Source organism: Chiloscyllium plagiosum, chromosome 28 (genome assembly GCF_004010195.1).
Source record: "Chiloscyllium plagiosum isolate BGI_BamShark_2017 chromosome 28, ASM401019v2, whole genome shotgun sequence".
In the NCBI taxonomy this organism is placed as follows: Eukaryota; Metazoa; Chordata; class Chondrichthyes; order Orectolobiformes; family Hemiscylliidae; genus Chiloscyllium; species Chiloscyllium plagiosum.
The window spans coordinates 8,089,106-8,110,311 of NC_057737.1; the positions used below are offsets into that span (position 1 = coordinate 8,089,106).

The following is a 21,206-nucleotide window of genomic DNA, read 5'->3' on the forward strand; positions in this document are numbered from 1 at the left end:
TGTAGAGGTCAGTGTGCCAGACTACCACTGCGCCCCCTTTGTGCGCTGGCTTGATGGTGAGGTCAGGATTGGAGCAGGGGGATTGGAGGGCTGCGCGTTGTGAGGGTGAGAGGTTGGAGTGGGGGAGGGGGGTCGACAGGTTGAGGCGGTTAATGTCCCGGCGGCAGTTGGAAATGAAGAGGTCGAGGGCAGGTAATAGGCCAGCGCGGGGTGTCCAGGTGGATGCAGTGTGTTGGAGGTGGGCGAAGGGGTCCTCGGAAGGTGGGCGGGGGTCCTGATTGTGAAAGTAAGCTCGGAGGCGGAGGTGACGGAAGAATTGTTCGACGTCACGGCGTGTATTAAATTCATTGATGCGTGGACGGAGGGGGATGAAGGTGAGTCCTTTGCTGAGGACTGATCGTTCGTCCTCAGTGAGGGGGAGGTCTGGGGGGATGGTGAAAACTCGGCAGGGCTGGGAGCTGGGATCTGGTGTGGGTGTAGAGTGGGGGGAGCCTGGTAGTCCATGTAGCACTGATGAAGGGCTTTTGCCCGAAACGTCGATTTCGCTGCTCCTTGGATGTTGCCTGAACTGCTGTGCTCTTCCAGCACCACTAATCCAGACTCTGCCTCTTTCAGAGTAATTTCCAACATGTTTCAGCTCATAGGGAGAGTCATCCGGGACTTGGACTGTTAAGTCTGTTTCTCTCTCCACATAGATGTTGCTGGACTTGCTGAGTTTCTCCAGCACTTGCTGTTTTTGCTTACAGAGGCCACCATATTGTGGAGTCATCCCAATGCCAGACTAAGTAAGGCTGTTAAGTTTCCTTCCTTACTGGTGTTAGTGATTGCCGCAGTCAGTGATGGTTTTGTGGTCTCTGGATCATTCAGCCGAGCTTCTGATTTACATAGAAAACAGGTGCAGGAGTAGACCATTCAGCCCCTCAGGCCTGCTCTGCTAATTCAATATGATCATCCAATCCAGAATCCAGTTCCTGCTTTCTCCCCATACCCTTTGACCCCCCCCCCCTTAGCCCTAAGACCTACTGTATATCCATCTCCTTCCACAAAGCATTATATTTTGGCTTCAACTTTCTGTGGCAGACATTCCCACAGGCTGCCCATTCGCTGGGTGAAGAATCCAGCTTTATAACCTTTATTCTACTGCACTCTGTTCTCGATGATAAGAAGGATCTTTGTGTCAGAGAGGCTTGAGAATTAAAATCCTGATCATGGAATCTAGCTCACAAATACACAAGCAGGGCCAAATGAAGAACGCTGATGTGGCCCAAGTGACGGGGGTCAGGTTTGGGGAGATGTTACGGAGGCAGAAGTGGGAAGGACTGGGATGCAGCCAAGAAGGGATTTGAGCTTGGAATTTCAAGTTTGCGGCTGTGGGGATTTGGGAACGAGGGCAGGTCAGCGAGGACGGAGTGAGGCAGGATGTTATCAGCAGGACTTTGGTAGCTGGGAGGGTGAGGTCTGTGTGAACATGACTGGCTCAGTTTGATTTTGCAGAACGACTTTGCTGTGGAGATCTTTGAAATTGCCGGCATTCTGAATGAGATTTCCCTGGCCATCACCAAACTCCCTGAGTGGACTGCACCAGAGTATGTGTCAAAGAGTACAATGACGTTAATGGACACTGTTTATATCCATCGAGAGCCTCTCGGAGTGGTGCTGATCATAGGGGCCTGGAACTATCCCTTGGCTCTTATAGTCCAGCCTCTAATTGGGGCGATTGCAGCAGGTAAACTCATTAATTAATTACTTCCCAATCTCTGCAGGAAAGATTTAATTTGGTTTGTTATTGTCACATGTACATAGGTACAGTGAAAAGTTTTGTTTTGCATGTAGTACAGACAGATCATACCATACAATGTACGTTAGAGTAACACACGAGAGCAAGGAATACAATCTTACAGCTGCAGAGAAAGCGCAGAAGGAGCGCGATCAACATTAAATTTAAAATTTGAGAGCTCCATTCAGAAGTCTGATGACAGAGGGGAAGAAGCTGTTGTTGAACCTTTTTGCGATGTGTGTTTAAGCTCCTGTATCTCCTGCCTGACGGAAGAGGTCGGAAGAGATTATAACTGGGGTGGGAGGGGTCATTGGTGGCTGCTTTCCCGAGACAGTGGGAAGTGTAGGTGGAGTCGATGGATAGAAGGTTGGTTGGTGTGATGGGCTGGGCTGCGTTTGCAACTCTCTGTAATTTCTTATGGTCCAGGGCAGAGCCGTTGCTGTACCAAGCCATATTGTGATCAGCGATGTAGTTTCTGTCCTATGGGTTGTTTGGTGGTCACGCAGCTACCTTCTGGATTTTCTCAGTAGTTGTTGCTCCTTATCTCCTGGTGACTGATGTTAGCAAGTGTGTGTGTGTGTTGTGTGTGTTGTTTTGAGGTGGTAGCCCTGCTTTAAAGTAACCTGGCCAACAGGAATTGGATTCGGGTTCAGGGCAGTCACCAGCACCCACTCCCACCCTGTCAATCTGGCTCAGTGAGTATACGTTGACAGTTTGATCAGATTAAATTTGTTTTCTTTTCCCCTTTGAACCTGTGCTCATGCATGTTATATTATGAGGGAATCTTAGAGGTTCACAAAATTATGAGGGGCATGGATAGGATAAACAGACAAAGTCCTTTCCCTGGGGTGGGGGAGTCCAGAACTAGAGGGCATAGGTTTAGGGTGAGAGGGGAAAGATATAAAAGGGACCTAAGCTTTTTCACACAGAGGGTGGTACGTGTATGGAATGAGCTGCCAGAGGAAGTGGCAGAGGCTGGTACAATTGCAACATTTAAAAGGCATTTGGATGGGTATATGAATAGGAAGGGTTTGGAGGGATATGGGCCGGGTGCTGGTAGGTGGGACTAGATTGGGTTGGGGTATCTGGTCGGCATGGATGGTTTGTTTCCGTGCTGTACATCTCTATGACTGTATGTGAGTGTCTACCATTTGTTCACCATCCCTAGTTGCCCTTGAACTGAGTGGCTTGACCATTTCAGAGGACAATTAAGAGTCAGTACCATTGGTGTGTGTCTGGAGTCAGGTAAGGAAGGCAGATTTCCCTCAGAAGAAAGTGAGGCCTGCAGATGCTGGAGATCAGAGTCGAAGTGTGTGATGCTGGAAAAGCACAACAGGTCAGGCAGCATCTGAGGAGCAGGAGAGTCGGGCATAAACCCTTCATCAGGTATCCTGATGAAGGGCTTTTGCCTGAAACATCGATTCTCCTGCTTCTCGGATACTGCCTGACCTGCTGTGCTTTTCCAGCATCACACACTTTGGCAGATTTCTTTCCCTAGTGAACCAAATGGGTTTTTACAACAATCGATGTTAATTGTTGTGGTTGCAATGGCTGGCTTTATAACGACAGATTGGTGAATGGAATTTACCCATGGTGAGATTTAAACCCATCATCTGCCCCACAGCAGGAGCCTGGATAGTGCTCAGGAGCAGAAATGTTCGATTTGTCATCTCCACTCCCAAAATATGTGAGTCACTAACCAATCCCTACAGGGATTCGCGAAAACCCTCGTCCCCAGAGAATGGTGAAAATGTGCACCTCACTACCCCAAGGAGTGTTTGGAGTGAATATTTAGGAAGATTCTGGATTAAGAAAGTGGGAGAGAAGGGGATGGGAGGATTTGTTGACTGGGTAGAAGGAAGTCTATGAGGAATACCAACATCAGCTTGGGCATTTTGGGACAAATGTTCTGTTTCTGTATTGTTATCGTTCAGTCATAACTTGCTTGATAATAACTCTTACTGCAGCGTAATAACATCAATGCAACTACTTGCTGGTGATGTATAATATGATCCCATTCCCAGGAAATGCTGCAGTTCTGAAGCCATCTGAAGTGAGTGAGAATACAGCCCGGTTACTGGGGGAGCTGCTTCCTCAGTACTTGGATAAGGTGAGTGTAGGATAGGAGTTGCAGAGACTGGAGAACGTCCAGCAAATCCATTCAATAATGAAGACCACTCGCCTGACTCTGACACCATTCCCCCAAGCTGCTGCCATATAAGAATCAGAACCAACAGGAGTGGGGCAAGAACTTGTGTCCCTGTCAAAGTATGATTCGAAATTGGATGGGATGGGTGCTGGGGAGGGTGCAGAGACCAGCTTTTTAACAAGTGTCTGTTGGGTATCTGAGTTGTGCTGCTCCTACATACAAGATACAGGAAGGCACACTGTAAAAGGGAAAATACAACTGGAAATCCAAGCAGCAAATACTCAGTCTAGTGACCCCTCCATGTCTGAAAAGTGTTAAAGGTCAGACTCAAAAACAGAAATTTCTGGGAGAAACTCTGACTGCAACTGTGGAGAGAAACAGAGTTAACATTTCGGGACTGTTGACCTTCCTTCAGAACTGATGGTAGCCAGGAAAGGGTGGTATTTATGCTAAAGATGGGGAGGGGAGAGGAGTAAATGGTATTGGGTGGAAGGGTCTGTTTTCATGCTGTACATCTCTGTGATAGGTGGAGATGGAGCCCAGACATAAGAGAAAAACAGTTGACCAGAGAAGGGGAATGCGTAAAGGTCAGCCCTGGGGAATGAATAGCTGTAATTGGAACCATTAGTGGCTGACAATGAGCCGTTTGTGGTAGCAGTCTGTGTGACATCAAGGTGTGTGGGGGTTGGCAGAAGGACATGGGAGTAGGTGCCAAAATGGTTGACTCCATACAGAGGAACCTCAATTATCCAAATGGGATTAGATTAGATTAGATTACTTACAGTGTGGAAACAGGCCTTTCGGCCCAACAAATCCACACCGACCCGCCGAAGTGCAACCCACCCATACCCCTACACTATGCTAACCCCTTAGCTAACACTATGGACAATTTAGTATGGCCAATTCACCTGACCTGCACATCTTTGGACTGTGGGAGGAAACCGGAGCACCCGGAGGAAACCCACGCAGACACGGGGAGAATGTGCAAACTCCACACAGTCAGTCGCCTGAGTCGGGAATTGAACCCGGGTCTCTGGCGCTGTGAGGCAGCAGTGCTAACCACTGTGCCACCGTGCCGCCCACGTGAAGATGAAACAGTGAACTTTTGATACAACAAGCAGGCAACTACTGGGATTTGAACCTAGGATCTCCTGTTTACTAGACAGGCACTTTAACCATATAAGCCATGGCACCACAGCAGAGATGGGCAGGCACTATTTTTTTTTTATAATTGATTATTCGGTTAATTGATTCAATGCCTCTCATCTGGGGCTCAGAGTTTTTTGGAAGTTTCCTTTTTCCTCGCTCTGCCTGCCCTGCTCCCTCTCTCTGTCTCAGGGTTTGTTTCTAAGCAGCGACACATTGTATGTAAGGGACCTGCAGCATCGCTGACGATCCCCACCACCCCCATGTCAACCTAGTGATCACTTGCTAAGTCCACTCCCCGTTCGGAGTCTAGACCCCAACCCCTATGTGACCCGCCCCACTGTCTGACCCCAACCCGCACCCCCGTCTGCCCTGCCCCCGCACACCACCCTTCCTTCCAATACAGTTTACTGTACATGCCTGTATAGAACTCCAGGGAAAGTGTGCGGAGACAGAGGGTGGGAGGTCAGTCATTTAGAGACGGTGCCTGAACTTTCTTTTAATCACTGTAAACAAAAGGCACGATCAGTGTTGGAAACACGTCTTTGATGTAACGTTTCTATTGGGACCTTGAGATCTTCTTTGGATAATCCGAAATTCAGATAATTGATGTTCATATAATAGAGGTTCCTCTGTATTGAGTCCGGAGGGCTGCACGGTCCCCAAGAGGAAGATGAGATGCTGTTCTTCCAGCTTGCACTGAGCTTCATTGGAGCACTGCAGCAACCTGAGACAGAGATGTTGGCCAGGGAACAGGGTGGGGTGTTGAAAGGTAGTAATGTTGAGTAGCCTGGCCCACAGAACCTGATACTGGTATCAAGGAATATGAAACAAAGTCTGACTAAAGTAAAAGAGGGTCAGGGTTTCGCTGAATGGGCTGATGGTCTCCTTCAGTTTCCCTATCGTTGAAAGTGACAGTATAACTCTGGTCTTTGGGGCAGGAATGGAGCATTCCGGGAATGGTTTACTTTCCCAGTTGTTTCCCCCAGGATCTTTACCCTGTCATTAACGGAGGGGCAGCTGAGACGACAGAGCTGTTGAAGCAGCAGTTTGATCACATCCTGTACACGGGCAGTACCAACGTTGGCCGGATCGTCATGGAGGCTGCGGCCAAACACCTGACCCCTGTGACCCTGGAGCTTGGTGGGAAAAGTCCGTGTTACATTGATGCTGATTGTGACCTGGACGTGGCCTGCAGGTTGGTTTCGCTGTCAGGGTCGGCAGTGCTGCACTGCTGCAGCGGGCAGTGACTGTCTGTCTGCAGTTGGCTTATTTTTGGGACCGTGCAGAGAGCGCTTTCCTTTGCAGTCACAGTGCTCTACCATGAGTTAGAAAGTTAGATTTGAGCTCGGTATCTAGGCTGGCTCTCTCTCCGTGCTGTACTGAGGGTGTGCCGCACTGTTGGAGGGGCTGTATTTTGGGTGACCCCTCTAAAGATCTGATGACACTATTTAAACAGGAGCAGGATAGTCCCCCGTCCAGTATTCATCCCTTGATGTAGATCAATTTTTAAAAAAAGTGCTAATTTAATACAAAACAGACACCAAATGTGCTGGAGCAACTCAGCAGGTCTGGCATATGTATGGAGAGAAAAAAACAGATTTAATGTTTCATGTCCAATATATCATCAGAACCCTTCTCTTGATTTTAACTGTCCTCTCTTGCTCTGGATTCGCCCCCTTAGAGTCCACTTGTACACTGTGATCAGGTCACTCCTTGTTCTTCTAAACTCCAGTTAAAACAAGCCCAGCCTGTCCAGCGTTTCCTCAGAAGTTAACCAACTCGTTCCTGGTCTCTGCCTAGTAAAGCTTCTCCTCCGAACCACCTCCAATGCCTCCTGAAATAAGGAGACTTAGTGAGACCACATCTCCTGCACTAATACTTCATAAAACTGAAGCACAACATTTTTAACGTTTATTTTCAATTCCTCTCGTACTAAAGGATATCATCCCATTAACGTTTGTAACCACTTGCTGCATCTGCACCTACCTTAGTGTGTACTCGTGTACTAGTCAAATATTTCAGGTTAAATTTATGGGGTCGACTATTACATGCATACTACTTTTGAAGGGCCAAAATTTATACCGTATCATTAGCAGAAGCCCAATTAGAGTTATAGAGTCATAGAGATATACAGCATGGAAACAGACACTTCACTCCAACTCTTCCATGCCAACCATATATCCTAAACTAATCTAGTCCTATTTGCCAGCACTTGGTCCATATCCCTCTAAACTCTTCCTATTCATATACCCATCCTGGTGCCTTTTAAGTGTTGTAATTGTACCAGCCTCCACCACTTCCTCTAGCAGCTCATGCCATACATGTACCACCCTCTGCATGAAAAAGCTGCCTGATCTCGAAATGAATAAAAACAGAAAACACGACAAATTGCAGTAATTCTGAAGACCCGGAGTAGAGCGAAACGGCCGGAGGACTGACTCATAAATGTTGATCTGTTATCTGTGATAGAGTCATAGAGATGTACAGCACGGAAACAGACCCTTCGGTCCAACTCATCCATGTCAACCAGATATCCTAAGCTAATCTAGTCCCACCTGCCAGCACTTAGCCTGTATCCCTCTAAACCCTTCCTATTCACATACCCATCCAGATGCCTTGTAAATGTTGTAATTGTACCAGCCTCCAACACTTCATGACAGCTCATTCCATACATCACCCTCTGCATGAAAAAATTGCCCCTTAGGTCCCTTTTATATCTTTCCCCTCTCACCCTAAACCCCTGCCCTCTAGTTGAACTAGAGTTGACTTTTCCACGAGGTATATGGAAGCTTTCAGGTATTTTTGGCCAAAGATAGGGATTGACATTTACATGAGACCATTTTATTATTTGAGTATGTACGGTGTTTGATGGAAGGCGGGCAGAGCTTAACTCTACAATTTAACTCTGGTTTTGAGAGCTTTGTTTCATTTTCCAAAGAGAGTAGGTTATCTCTTGCTGCTGCCACTGCATCTGTGCATGTTTGTTTTGAAGTGAGCTTGCTGAGTTTCTGCTCTGTGACAGTGAAAGCTGGGCTGTGTACAGGTTTGCTGAGGGGTGGGGAAGGTTTGATCTTCTGCGTGGTAAGTGCTGGAGACCATCGCTGGATTAAGGCTCCAATGGGGCAGTGACCTTCCAAAGCAGCTTGGAATGGCTACTGCTTCTGAAGATTCACCACTGAGCCCTCATTTCTTGAGCATTTCATTTTGGCTTCTTTTTTACACAGTACCTTCCAAACCAATGAACTCTTTAAGGCCCAGAAGGACCAGGGCAGCAGATACATGGGAACACCACCTCCCCCCCCCCTGCAAATTCCCCTCCAAGCCACACACCATCCTGACTTGGAAATGTATTGCCGTTCGTTCGGCATCGCTGGGTCAAAATCCTGGAATTCCATCCCTTAACAGAACTGAGGGTTCAAAGTTTGTGAGAAGATTTGTAGCACGGGTGCTCGTTGTTGTGGTTCTGTTCGCCGAGCTAGGAATTTGTGTTGCAGACGTTTCGTCCCCTGTCAAGGTGACATCCTCAGTGCTTGGGAGCCTCCTGTGAAGCGCTTCTGGGAACACAAGACAGGGGACAAAACATCTGCAACACAAATTCCTAGCTCGGTGAACAAAGAACTGAGGGTGCCCCTGCCTAGCGTCAACCTATGAAGGCAGCTCACCCCCACCTCAGGGCAGTTAGGGATGGGTAATAAAGGCTCAACCAACAGCCCCACATCTTCTGAATAAGTAGAAAAATCACCCTTTGGAGTAGGAACTAATATGCAGTTGAAAGGAGTAACTGAGCAGAGTTATGGTAGGTACAGGCCAAAGGGAGGAGTGAGGGGGCAGGAGGATTCCACACAAAGGGGTGAATGGCCTCCCCTCATTGCTATAAAATTCTGTTGTTTTAGCAGTAAACTTTGAATGAATTATTTTGTTGTGAACACCCTGTTTGTTTGTTCCAGACGTATCGCTTGGGGAAGGTACACAAACAGTGGTCAGACCTGCATCGCTCCAGACTACATCCTGTGTAGTAACAATATCCAGGATGAAGTGGTGAAGAAGATTGGCTCAGCCATCTCTGTGAGTTTAAAATGCAGAAACTGTCTGTCATTTAATATGGAGAGAGGTGGTGGGAGGAGCAGAGGGGCAGAGAGAGCCCCTGAAAGAGGAACGCCCTGTACCGGCGTGGGTGGGATTGTCCTCTGAACGAGTTGGCTTCACAACGATTCTCCTCGATCACTGAAGCCTGTGAGCTGTCCTAGTCCTGGTCATCGAGGGGTTAATCTCTGAGCTGGCTTCATGCAGCAGCAGCTGTGCTGCTCAGTCCCTTCTTGAAGATGTACTGTGTCACAGGATTACAGCACCAGTAGGTCCAGCAGGTCAGTGTTGGGGTTGATCCTCCGTGGGAATTCTTATCCCACGTGCCTTACCTGTTCCCTTTTTATCCCTCTGTTTTTCATTCAGCCGCTTATGGAATCTCCTCTTGATTGTTGATGTAGTTTCTGACTCAGTCACTAACTCTGACTGTGTACGGGTCTCAAAGCCACCTGTGTCAAATAAACACTTTCTCCAGCTCTTTCCCTTACCTGATTCTAATGTCCCCCAATTCTTGACCTTTGACCCTCCGGCCAGTGTCAATCCATCTTGCCCCTGCCCCCTCCCACCAACCAATCTCTGTTTGGATGAAGAGGGGTCCTAACTTTGGAAATGTCGGTCGATTGTTGAAGGCTATGGGGAGGAGGCAGAAAGGCAAGGATGGGATTGGCCGTGACATTATTGAAAGGCGGAGCTGACTCGAAGGGCTGAATGGCCTCCTCCCACTCCTAGGTGGTGGATGTAAGTTTGCTTGCTGAGCTGGAATGTTCATTTCCAGATGTTTCGTCACCCTACTAGGTAACATCTTCAGTGGGCCTCCGGGCGAAGTGATGCAGGTGATTCCTGCTTTCTGTTTATATGTCTGGGTTTCTTTGGGTTGGTGATGTCATTTCCTGTGGTGAAGTCATTTCCTGTTCTTTTTCTCAAGGGGTGGTAGATCGGGTCTAACTCGATGTGTTTGTTGATAGAGTTCCGGTTGGAATGGCATGCTTCTAGGAATTCTCGTGCATGTCTTTGTTTGGCTTGTCCTAGTGAGGTTTACTAGTGAGAGACTGTCATGTTGTTTTGTGGCTAGTTGATGTTCATGTATCCTGGTGGCTAGCTTTCTGCCTGTTTGTCCAATGTCGTGTTTGTTACAGTCCTTGCGTAGTATTTTGGAAATGACATTAGTTTTGCTTGTTCTCTCGATAGGGTCTTTCAAGCTCCTTAGCTGCTGTTTTAGTGTGTTGGTGGCATCATGATAACCGACAAACCCATGAACATCAATTAGCCACAAAAAGACATGACCCTCTCTCACTGGTATCCTTACATATGGATGAGGAAGGACACCACTTGACTGGGACAACACACCTATCCTAGGACAAGCCAGAGACACACGAGAATTCCTAGAAGCATGGCATTCCAACTGGAACTCTATCAACAAACACATCGAGTTAGACCCTATCTACCACCCCCTGAGAAAAAGAACAGGAAATGGCCACCACAGGAAATGACATCACCAACCCAAAGAAACCCAAACATATAATTAGAAAGCCAGGAATCGTCAGCAGTGCTTCGCCTGGAGCCCACTGAAGATGTTACCTAGTAGGGTGATGAAACGTCTGGAAATGAACCTTCCAGCTCAGGGAGCGAACCTACATCCAGAACCTCAACCTGAGCTACAAATCCTCTCAAAACTCCTAGGTGGTGGATGTTCCTGTGTTCCGCCCACCTGAGTGTTGTTGTCATGGAGACGGGCAGTAGTTACATACCCAGTCCTGTAACTCGAGGAATCGGAATGGAAATGAGATTCTTTTAAATATGGAGCATCAATGCCGTGAGCAGCTTTTAGGTTTTATTTAAAATTCAGTCCCTGGTTGTGAGCATCACTGGAAACACCAGCATTTATTAGCAATCCTGAGATGCCTTTTGAGAAATTGATGTTGGATTTCCCTCTTAAACCACTGGGAACAGTTTGCTTGCAATGGGCTTGCCGTGTTCAGGGGCAGTTAAATCTAAGTTTGTCTGGAGTCACATGTAGGCCCAGACTGGGTGACGATGGTCTGTTCCCCAATCACACAGAGGGCACTAGTGAACCAGGGTAACCAGGGACTGGTGGTAAATGCTGGCCTGGCAGCAATGTCCATGCCCCAAGAGTGAATAAAGCAAAGAAAGTTGTGTTTTTACTGCAATCAAACCACTTTGTGGTCAGTTTTCCTGCTACCAATTTAATGTTAAGATGCTGGAAATTAAATTTAATAAATTCCAAATCTAAAGTCACTGAGACAAACTGAACAGCTTTTATCCAAAACACCAATGCGTGTTCTCATCATTAATGGCACTTTGTTACTGGATTTATTTTGGCAGAAGACTTCACTGATGTCCACCCTTCCTGACCCCTCATGTCCAACTGCTTTATTATTGATCCACTCAACCAGGCGTAACCTCCTAACGTTGTAGCGTCCGGATGGTTATTGGAGTGTGTTCCCTACCTGACCATTGCTCTTTGTTCTGTTCCAGGAATTCTATGGAGCTGATCCCCAGAAATCCCCGGATTATGCACGTATCATCAACAAACGACATTTTAAGAGACTGATGTCATTGCTGGAGGGAGTGAATGTGACATTTGGTGGTCAAAGTGACGAGAAGGATCTCTACATAGGTACTGGTAGAGGCAGATGGTGGGGGAATAGTAGTCAGCAACAGTGACTTGTGTTGCTGATAATGCAGAGGTAGGAGAGCAAGCCATGACAAAGACATAAGGATATAGAAGGGTGAAGTGAGTGGGTGAAAACTGGGCAGATGGAGTATAATGTGGATGAATAGGAATGCCTTCACTTTGACAGAGAGAATAGGAAAGCAGACCGCTATGTAAATGGAGTGAGATTGCAGAAAGCTGTGATTGGAGAGAGCTGGGTGTCCTTGTACACAAATCAGTGTGCAGCTACAGCAGGCAATGAGAGAGGCATCTGAAATGTTCATCGCCCGGGAAATGGATTATAAAAGTAGTAAAGGTTTGCTACGCTTGTGCTGAATGTTTCTGAGACTGCATGTGGTACGGTTCCGGTCTCCTTGCTGAAGAAAGGATGTAATTGTGTCAACAGTTCAGTAAAGGTTGACTTGACTGATACCTGGGATTGAGAGGGTCAGAGGTCACCCGACACCAATAAACCTGCTGGACTATAACCTGGTGTTGGGTGACTTCTGCCTTTGTCCACCCCAACCCAACACTGGCACCTCCACATCGTGGGATGGAGAGGATTATTTTACGAGGAAAGGTTGGACCTGGTATGAGTGACAGCCAATCTTTATTGAAATGTACCCTGAGGGGGACCTGACAGAGTGAAATCATTGGCTTCAGTTGAGGGAGAGACTGGAATCAGGACAGGATTTTAAAATGAGAGGTATCCTCTTTAAGACAGAGATGAGGAATGTTTTCACTCTGAGAGGATTGCTGATCTGTTAGATCTCTTCAGAGAGCACTGAAAGCTGGGTCAGTGAGTAGCTGGATAAACCAGATAAGATTGTTAACTAATGATGGCATTAGTGAGGGTTCAACAGGGAGGTGGAGTTGGCGCCATAATCAGATCTTCGTAATGATGGAGGAGGCTCCAGGAGCTGAAAGACTTCTATTTCTTGTGTGTTTAGTCCAGGTACACCCACTCCCTCTCTCGATAGAGATGCTAAGGAAGTAAAGTCCCCGCTATCCCAGAGGCCCATGGGACTGCACTCTCATCAGAGAGAGGTGACTAGAGGTGGTGTAACCTGAGGGTCACCATGCCTCAAGAGTAGGGGAGAGGTTGGGAAGGAGAGTCTCTCCATGGTCACCCCAGTCGGTGTGGGGATTGAACCCACGCTGTTGACATAACTGCACACTAACCAGCTGTCCAGCCGACTGAGCTAACCAAGTGCCCCCGCCTCCAAAATGATGGAAGCTATTGGCTTGCAGATCCTTTGGTAAGGACACAGTAAAACCAGCCCCTGGCAGCCTGGGACAGTTATCACTGAGCAGGGAGAACCTGTTGACCTCCTTGTATCTTACCCTTTCCCTGATGCCCCCTCCCTATTGGATTTCAGAAGAGTGGGGGTGGGATCTTATAGAAACAACAGGGTGGCACGGTGGCTCAGTGGTTAGCGCTGCTGCCTCACAGTGCCAGCGACCCGGGTTCAATTTCCACCTTGGGCAACTGTCTGTGTGGAGTTTGCACATTCTCCCCGTGTCTGCGTGGGCTTCCTCCAGGTGCTCCGGTTTCCTCCCACAGTCCAAAGATGCATAGGTCAGGTGAATTGGTCATGCTAAATTGCCCGTAGTGTTAGGTGTCTTAGTCAGGGGTAAATGTAGGGGTCCGGGTTACTCTTTGGAGGGTTGGTGTGGACTTGTTGGGTCGAAGGGCCAATATCCACACTGTAGGGAATCTATTCTAATCTAATATAAATATGAAATAATGAAGGGAATGTCTAAGGGAAGCAAAGAGGATGTTTCCACTGGCCAGTGAAACTAGGACAAGAGGGCATTGCCTCAAACATATAGGGAGTAGATTTAGGACCGAATTGAGAAGGAACTTCTTCACCCAGAGGATTGTGAATCTATGGAATTCCCTGCCCAGGGACGTAGTTGACGCTACCTTTTAAAACTAAGGTAGATAGTTTTTTGACCAGTAAAAGATTTAAGGGTTATGGTGAGAGGTTGGGTAAGTGGAGCTCAGTCCATGAAAAGATCAGCCTTGACCTTATTGAATGGCAGAGAAGGCTCGTGGGGCCAGATGGCCTACTCCTGCTCCTAGTTCTTATGTTTGTTCTCATCTGCCATGTCTCTAGAGGAGGGGGAGTGCTCTCTTTTCCCCCTGTTCCCTCTGCTGCAGCATCAGTGAGGCGCGGGGTGGGGAGTCAGGGTCACCCTATTGAGTTTTAGTCAAGCTGATTGGCTAGAGAGAGGGCTCAGGCTGAGCGATGGCCCAGGAGAGTCCCAACAGGAGCACAGGCTGCACATAGACAGGGCTCCCAGGCTCCAAATTGGAATCCCAGAAGGGGAGGGGTGTAAGGGAGAGTAGAGGCTGGTTGTTTTACAGCAGCACATGGAGTCAAAATGGCTGCTGAATTGTCTGTCCTTGCCTTTGAGGTTTATTTGGGAACATCATGTTGAGGTCGAGAATTCAGAAGCAGGTCGGAGGAAAACTCCTTCTGTAGCGACGTGAGGGAGATTCTCTGAACCGCTTGGTTTGAAACCAGGAGAGGTTGGCAGTGACCGGGGCACAGCGAGGGGCAAGGGTGGAGGGGAGCCTGAGGTCAGGATGTATTGAGCAATGGCCCTTTCCTTTACTGAAGAAAACCTCTTGTTGATGTTTGGGCAGCTCCCACGATTGTGACTGATGTGGATCCCAGCTCCAGGATTATGCAGGAGGAGATCTTCGGCCCATTGTTGCCCATCGTCACGGTCAATAGTGCCGACGAGGCCATTTACTTCATCAATAAGAGGGACAAACCTTTGGCTCTTTACATCTTCTCTCACAACAAAACGGTAAGGATCGCAGCCTCTGTGAATGGCCACTTTGCATTTCAGGTGTTGGTCTCCTTGTCTCTAGTTGAGAAATATAACCTTCATTTTGGTGTTCTGTTAGAATCAAGCTGGAGGGCTACCTCCACTCCAGCCTCAGTAATCCATAAGTAACAATGTAAAATACAGAGTGCTTTCTCCAGTTGTCAAGGAATACCTCATTAACATCAGGTTTTAAGCAACAAGACCTAGCAACCAGGTTTCCTAACTAACGCAATTATTAGTTTATTAGCAAAACTAAACCATCCAGTAATGATACGACTGGTTAACATGCACAATCAGTAATATAGAAATGTAAATCTTTATCACACTAAGTATTGTCTGAGTTCAAATGCAAACAGACCCACGTACTCTTCAAGAGAAGATGTAGAGGTGCCGGTGTTGGACTGGGGCAGACAAATTCAGAAATCACGCGACAACAGGTTATAGTCCAACAGGTTTGTTTGAAACCACAAGCTTTCAGAGCATAGCCCCTTCACCAGGTGAAGTGGCTTTCTTCAAGAATAGAAAATACAAACTTTTTTTTTACTTTTTATTTTAACGAGAAAAGCATTTCCGCGAATGAGTTATTCTTGAAGGTAAAAAAAGAAGCATTGAATGTTTTGAAGTTGGTTGCTGGCATGTCCTGACGTGTTCTCTAATCCCCAGTCACACTTGGTTGTCTCTGAAGTTTGGCAGACACATCTTGATCAGGAAATACAATTTTGTGATGTTCTTTAGGAAGGATGATTGAAAGAACAAAGAGGTTTAGCCTTGACAGGGGGCTTTCCTTTTCAAGAATGAAGGAGATCAGCTGCGCAGCTTGTTCTTAGCAGGCTTTCCTCCAACTGAACTCGAACAAACAACAAATCTCCGAGCCTGTCGATTGTTTTAAGGACAGCCCCAGCAAAGCAAGCAGGCACCACCAGCCGCGTGATTGATGGGAATCTTTATTTTTTAAATTAACTCCTATATCCATGGAGAGCATTGAATAACCCATTCTTAAAGAAAGTGCTCCAGGATTTCCACAACATTTGAAATGAATTCATTTCCTACAGCCCTTTAAAGCCCAAATCCTCCAAGTAATAAATAAAGCATCTTGATAAGACATTGAACTAACTGTTGTCGCAGTGTGTGTACACACCGTGAAGCTGGAAACCAACTGTGGCCATGATAATGTTATAATAGATCTAGGAGTACATGGTAATGAGTCACTGTGCTAAAAGCAACCCATATCATAATCCTAACCAATACTAGGAAGGATCACTGGACTCCTAACGTTATCTCTGATTTCTCTCCATAGATGCTGCCTGCCTGCAATTTCTGTTTTTGTTTGGTGTGGTGTTGGTATTGTTGTTGTCCATGTCATACAGGACTGGGTATGGGGTGGGGTTACAAACATAGAAGGATGGAATTAGACACTGGAACTAGACTGAGCCTCCAAGCTGGAAAGACACCAACGAACCAGTGTTACTGTCCCACCCCCAATCCCCAAAAAGGTATTGGATGGAGCTGAATCCTGTGGATAAGCCATCTTTGAACCCTCTAAAGCCAATGTCTTGCCACACCTTCGGCCTAGAGGGTAGGTCACCCACCTGGTCCCACAAGGCCGTCCAATTGGGAGCTCCAGGAAGCTCCTTGTTTGCCTCCACTTAAATAGTGGCCCGGCTGAGGTAAAGAACTCTTTGCGGACAATGCTGTTCCTGTGACTTTCCGACCGATGTCCCTGGCGAGCAACCTTCGTTGGGGCTTATTTCTAGATTGTTCTGTGATGTGGGGAAGGTCCAGGAGGGTGGTTACTGATGGGCTTTCTTTTTGCTGTGTTGCTGTGAAATAGCCGGTGGTGGTAGCTGCCACATTCACAATCCTGAGCTCTGGAACCCTCGCTTTCTTTTCTCGCTCCTTTTCCCTCTCCGCTGTGGTCACCCTGTTATATCGGAAAGATATTATCAGGCTGGAGAGGGATCGGAAGAGATTTACCAGGATGATGCCAGGAATGGAGGGTTTGAGTTTTCACCGGTGTGTGGGTTGAGGGGTGACCTTATAAAAGTTTATAAAAATCATGAGGGGCATGGATGGGGTGAATGGCAGGTGTCTTTTCCCTGGGGTGGGGGAGTTCTCAACTAGGGGGCATATTTTTAAGGTGAGAGGAGAAAGATTTAAAAAAGACACGAGGGGCAACTTTTTCACCCAGAGAGTGTATCACATGCAGAGTGACCCTCCAGAGGAAGTGATGAATGTGGGCACAGTTACAGTGCTTAAAAGACGTTCAGATAAGGAGATGAATAGGAAATATTTGGAGGGATATGGGTCAAATGCAGGCAGGTGGGATTGCTTTAGTTTGTGATTATGGTCAGCATGGACTGGTTGGGCCGTAGGGCCTGTTTCTGCTGTAAGACTCTGCCTTCTAAGCTGTTGCTCAAAGCTGAACATGAGAAGCAAACCTTTGTTTCAACCTTCCTAACGTCTCTTTACGTGACCCAGTGTGAAAATTGTTTCCAATAATGCTTCTGTGAGGCACTTTGGGGAAATGTCCTTTTGTGGAAGGTGCTATATAAATGCCAATTGTTTTATTATTTTACCATTCATTTACTCATGGGATGTGCGTGTCGCTGGCTGGGCCAGCATTTGTTGCCTGTCCCTAGTTGCCCCTTGAGAAGATGGTTCTGAGCTACCATCTTGAACCGCAGTAGTCCATCTGCTGTGGATTGACCCATAATGCCCTTTGGGAGGGAATTCCAGGATTTTGACCCAGTGACAGTGAAGGAATGGTGAAATATTTCCAAGTCAGGATGGGGAGTGGCTTAGAAGGGAACTTGAAGGTGGTGGTGTTCCATGTATCTACTGCCCGTGTCTTTCTAGCTGGAAATGATCGTGGGTTTGGAAGATGCTGTCTGAGGATCTCTGGTGAATTTCTGCAGTGCATCTTGTAGATAGTACACACTGCTGCTACTGAGCATCGGGTTTGGAGGGATTGGATGCTTGTGGGTGTGGTGCCAGTCAAGTGGGATGCTTTGTCCTGGATGGTGTCAAGCTTCTTGAGTGTTGTTGGGGCTGCACCCATCCAGGCAAGTAAGGAGTATTCCTTCTCACTCCTGACATGTGCCTTGTAGATGGTGGACAGGTTTTGGGGAGTCAGGGGGTGAGTTACTTACTGCTGACCTGCTCTTGTAGTCACTGTGTGTTTATGTGGCGAGTCCAGTTCAGTTTCTGGTCAATACTTCCATGGCTATCATGTGCTGAGGTGGAGCTTGAACTCTCTTGGCCAGTGATAGGAACACCATCACTGTGCCACAAAAGTCCCTAAGTCCTTCTCTTGCAGTAACAGAGGTAACACTGAGGACATTTGCACAGCTGACGTTCCCCAGTCCTGGGTTGTGGAATGTGATAACTGACGGATTTTTGCTGTTGCTCGTTCACAAATTCTCTCTCGCGCTCTCTTTCTCACAATCCTCTCGCTTTTTTTTGCAGAATTCTCTCTCTCTCTCTCTCTCTCTTCCCCCTCTCCCTCCCCTGCAAAAATTCCCTCGCGCACTCTCTCTCTCTCTGTCTCTATCTCATTTTGTAATATTTTTTCTCTCTCTCTCTCTCTTTTGTGTCTCACTGCAGTTAATCAAGAGGATGATCGCAGAGACTTCCAGTGGAGGTGTAACCGCCAACGACTGCTTGATCCATTACAGCGTTGATACACTCCCGTTTGGGGGTGTGGGTGAGTCAGAAATCCAGTTGATTGGAATGGGTGGGCAGCACGGTGTAGAACAATGAGAAACTCTCGGAGGAACCCTCTCTCCCGGTCTTTCTCTTTCCTGTGGACTGTCTCTGGACAGGCCCCTGTTCTGTAGCCAGGGCCTGTAATAGAGTGACTCCAGATATGGGAAAGGGGAGGGGGAGGTGAGGTAGGAGAACACAGTCTTGTCCTTTTGTTTTCTGGGTAGACAGCCGTGCCCTGATCGAATGGTGGAGTCAGCTCAAGGGGCCGAATGGCCTGATCTCACTCCTAAATCCTGTTTTCTCTCTTATCTTTCCATTCCCCTCTCTTTTCGGGTCTCTCACTGTATGGCAACCACCGTCCCCGCGACAGGGAAAAGTGGCACCGGGGCGTACCACGGTAAATTCAGCTTTGAAACCTTCAGCCACCGCCGCGCTTGTGTGTTGAAGTCGCTGGGTATGGAGAGAATGAACAGTGTCCGCTACGCACCAGCCACTGATTCCAAACGGAAATGGACCCTTTGGCTGCTGAAGAAACGTAAAGGATTCGGGAAAATACGCCTTTTTACATTCACTTTACTGGGAATTCTGGTTGCCATCCTGATGAAGGTAGGCCAGCTTTTAAAACCTTCCTCTTTCCCCCCCCCATGGGCGATGGCATTGTTGGTGTTTGTTGACCTTTCCTGATCACTGGGAGTGAGCTGCTTTGGCCATCCGAGGAGACACTGGCTTGGTGGGAATCTGGCTGGACTGGTTACCTAAAGGGCCAGGCAGATTCTGCCTCTATGTATCACTGGTTCAAATCCCATCACGCTGATCATGGAAACTAAATTCACTTCCTGACTTTGTGACATAAGAATGAGGAGCAGGAGTAGGCCATTCAGCCCCTCGAACCTGCTCCGCCATTTATAGTATCAAAGCTGATCTCATCTTGGCTTCAACGTGACCCTCCTGCATGCTATCCATAACTCTTCACCCCATTACTAATTAAACATTGTCTATCTCCTCCTCCAATTTACTCAATGTCCCACACTCTGGGATAGTGAATTCCACAGATTCCCCACCCTTTGAAAGAAGTAATTTCTCCTTTTGAACCTGCCACCCCTTATCCTAAAGCTATCACCTCTCATTCTAGAGTACCCCACATGAGGGAACATCTGCTCTATAGCTTCTTTAGTCAATGTCCTTTAGCATCTTTATGTCCTTCCAATTGCATCTCCACTCATTCTTCTAAACTCCAAGTGAGTGTAGGCCTAATCTGCTCAATCTCTCCTGTAAAGCTCGTCTCGCTGTGAAAGCTGACATTAATGGTTTGCTAATGTGCCTCAGGGTGGGACATCTGAAGTCTTTACCTGCTCTGGCCTGCACGTGACTTCAGACCCACAGCAATGTAGGCATCTCTTAACTAATCTCTGAAATGGTCAGGTAAGCCACTCCAATTAGTTCGTGATGGGCAATAAATGCTGGCCTTGCCAGTGATTCATGTCCCGTGAAAGACTAAACTATAAATGGTTTAGAAAGGGTGGACGCTGGGAATTTGTTTCTGTTAGGTGGGGAAACTAGGACCCGTGGGCACAGCCTTAGAATTAGAGGGGGTCAATTTAGAACGGAAATGAGGAGACTTTTCTTCAGCCAGAGAGTGGTGGGCCTGTGGAATTCATTGCGCAGTGGAGGCCAGGATGTTAAATGTCTTCAAGGCAGAGATTGATAATTCCCTGCAAGATTAAGAATTTAAGGGGTGTGGGGAGAGTGCGAGTAAGTGACGCTGAAATGCCCATCAGCCATGATTGAATGGCGGAGTGGACTTGATGGGCCGAATAGCCTTACTTCCACTCTTATGTCTTATGGTCTTAAGAAAAATCTGGGGTGTAGATGCAGTTGTTGGGGAGGGAGTTCCAGGCCTTTGAACTGACGAAGGAAAGGTTGACACAAAACCACAATATTGTTGGGAAGCCATGGCAGGTTTGGTGGCACCTGTGGTGGGAGAGATGGAGAGACATGGTTAACATTTCAGATGTGTGTGACTTATCATCAGAACTGGAATGGCAAAGTGGACCTTTTTCAGAGGGGGTTAATTTGGAATGCACCTTTCCCAAGTCACGTTTCATCGTTGCATGAGTTTGGGTGTTGGTAAACAATTGGTAGGCATTCCCCTCAGCAGCTCCCTCTCCCTCCCCCAGAACCCTCGTGGTGACTGTGAACAATCCTGACCTGGGTAGAGATGAAAACCTGGATGCAGCCTCAGTGTCCTGGAAGGAAGGCTGTGGGTGATTTTTGTTATTCAAAGTTTCTTCTGCCAGTCCATCCCTTGAAGAATCCTTGAGTGACCTTTGACTGGCTGTGTTCTTGAGCCAAAGTTAAGAAGTCACCTCACTGTCAGCATAGAGATGTACAGCACAGAAACAGACCCTTCGGTCCAACTCATCCTAAATTAATAGAACAGATATCCTAAATTAATCTAGTTCCATTTGCCAGCACTTGGCCCATATCCTTCCAAACCCTTCCTATTCATATACCCATCCAGATGTCTTTTAAATGCTGTAATTGTACCAGCCTTCACCACTTCCTCTGGCAGCTCATTCCATACCCATACCACCCTCTGTGTGAAAAAAGTTGCCCCTTGGGTCCCAATATATCTATCTTTCTCCTCTCACCCTAAACCTATCCCCTCTAGTTCTGGATTCCCCTGACGGACACACCTCCACCCCTTCCCCAGTGAGATCCCACCACCTCTGGGAGAAATGGTTCCTTTCTGTCAATGCCCCAACAGATGGCTAACACTGTCTGTGTCTCCCTCCCCCTCTCCCTCTCCCCCTCTCCCCCTCTCCCCC

The 21,206-nt window shown here is 47.4% G+C and overlaps 1 protein-coding gene across 3 annotated transcripts in view; it reads left to right on the forward strand.

Moving 5' to 3' along the window:
- LOC122563929 (aldehyde dehydrogenase, dimeric NADP-preferring-like) overlaps positions 1-21,206 on the forward strand; it is a 31,470-nt gene that overhangs the window by 8,939 nt on the left and 1,325 nt on the right. For all 3 annotated transcript variants that reach the window (XM_043718198.1, XM_043718197.1, XM_043718195.1), the window contains exons 4-11: positions 1,495-1,726; positions 3,802-3,887; positions 6,062-6,270; positions 9,023-9,140; positions 11,655-11,796; positions 14,486-14,652; positions 18,277-18,376; positions 18,749-18,984. In XM_043718198.1, the coding sequence (XP_043574133.1) occupies positions 1,495-1,726; positions 3,802-3,887; positions 6,062-6,270; positions 9,023-9,140; positions 11,655-11,796; positions 14,486-14,652; positions 18,277-18,376; positions 18,749-18,984 (1,290 nt within the window). The remainder of the gene's footprint in view (positions 1-1,494; positions 1,727-3,801; positions 3,888-6,061; positions 6,271-9,022; positions 9,141-11,654; positions 11,797-14,485; positions 14,653-18,276; positions 18,377-18,748; positions 18,985-21,206) is intronic.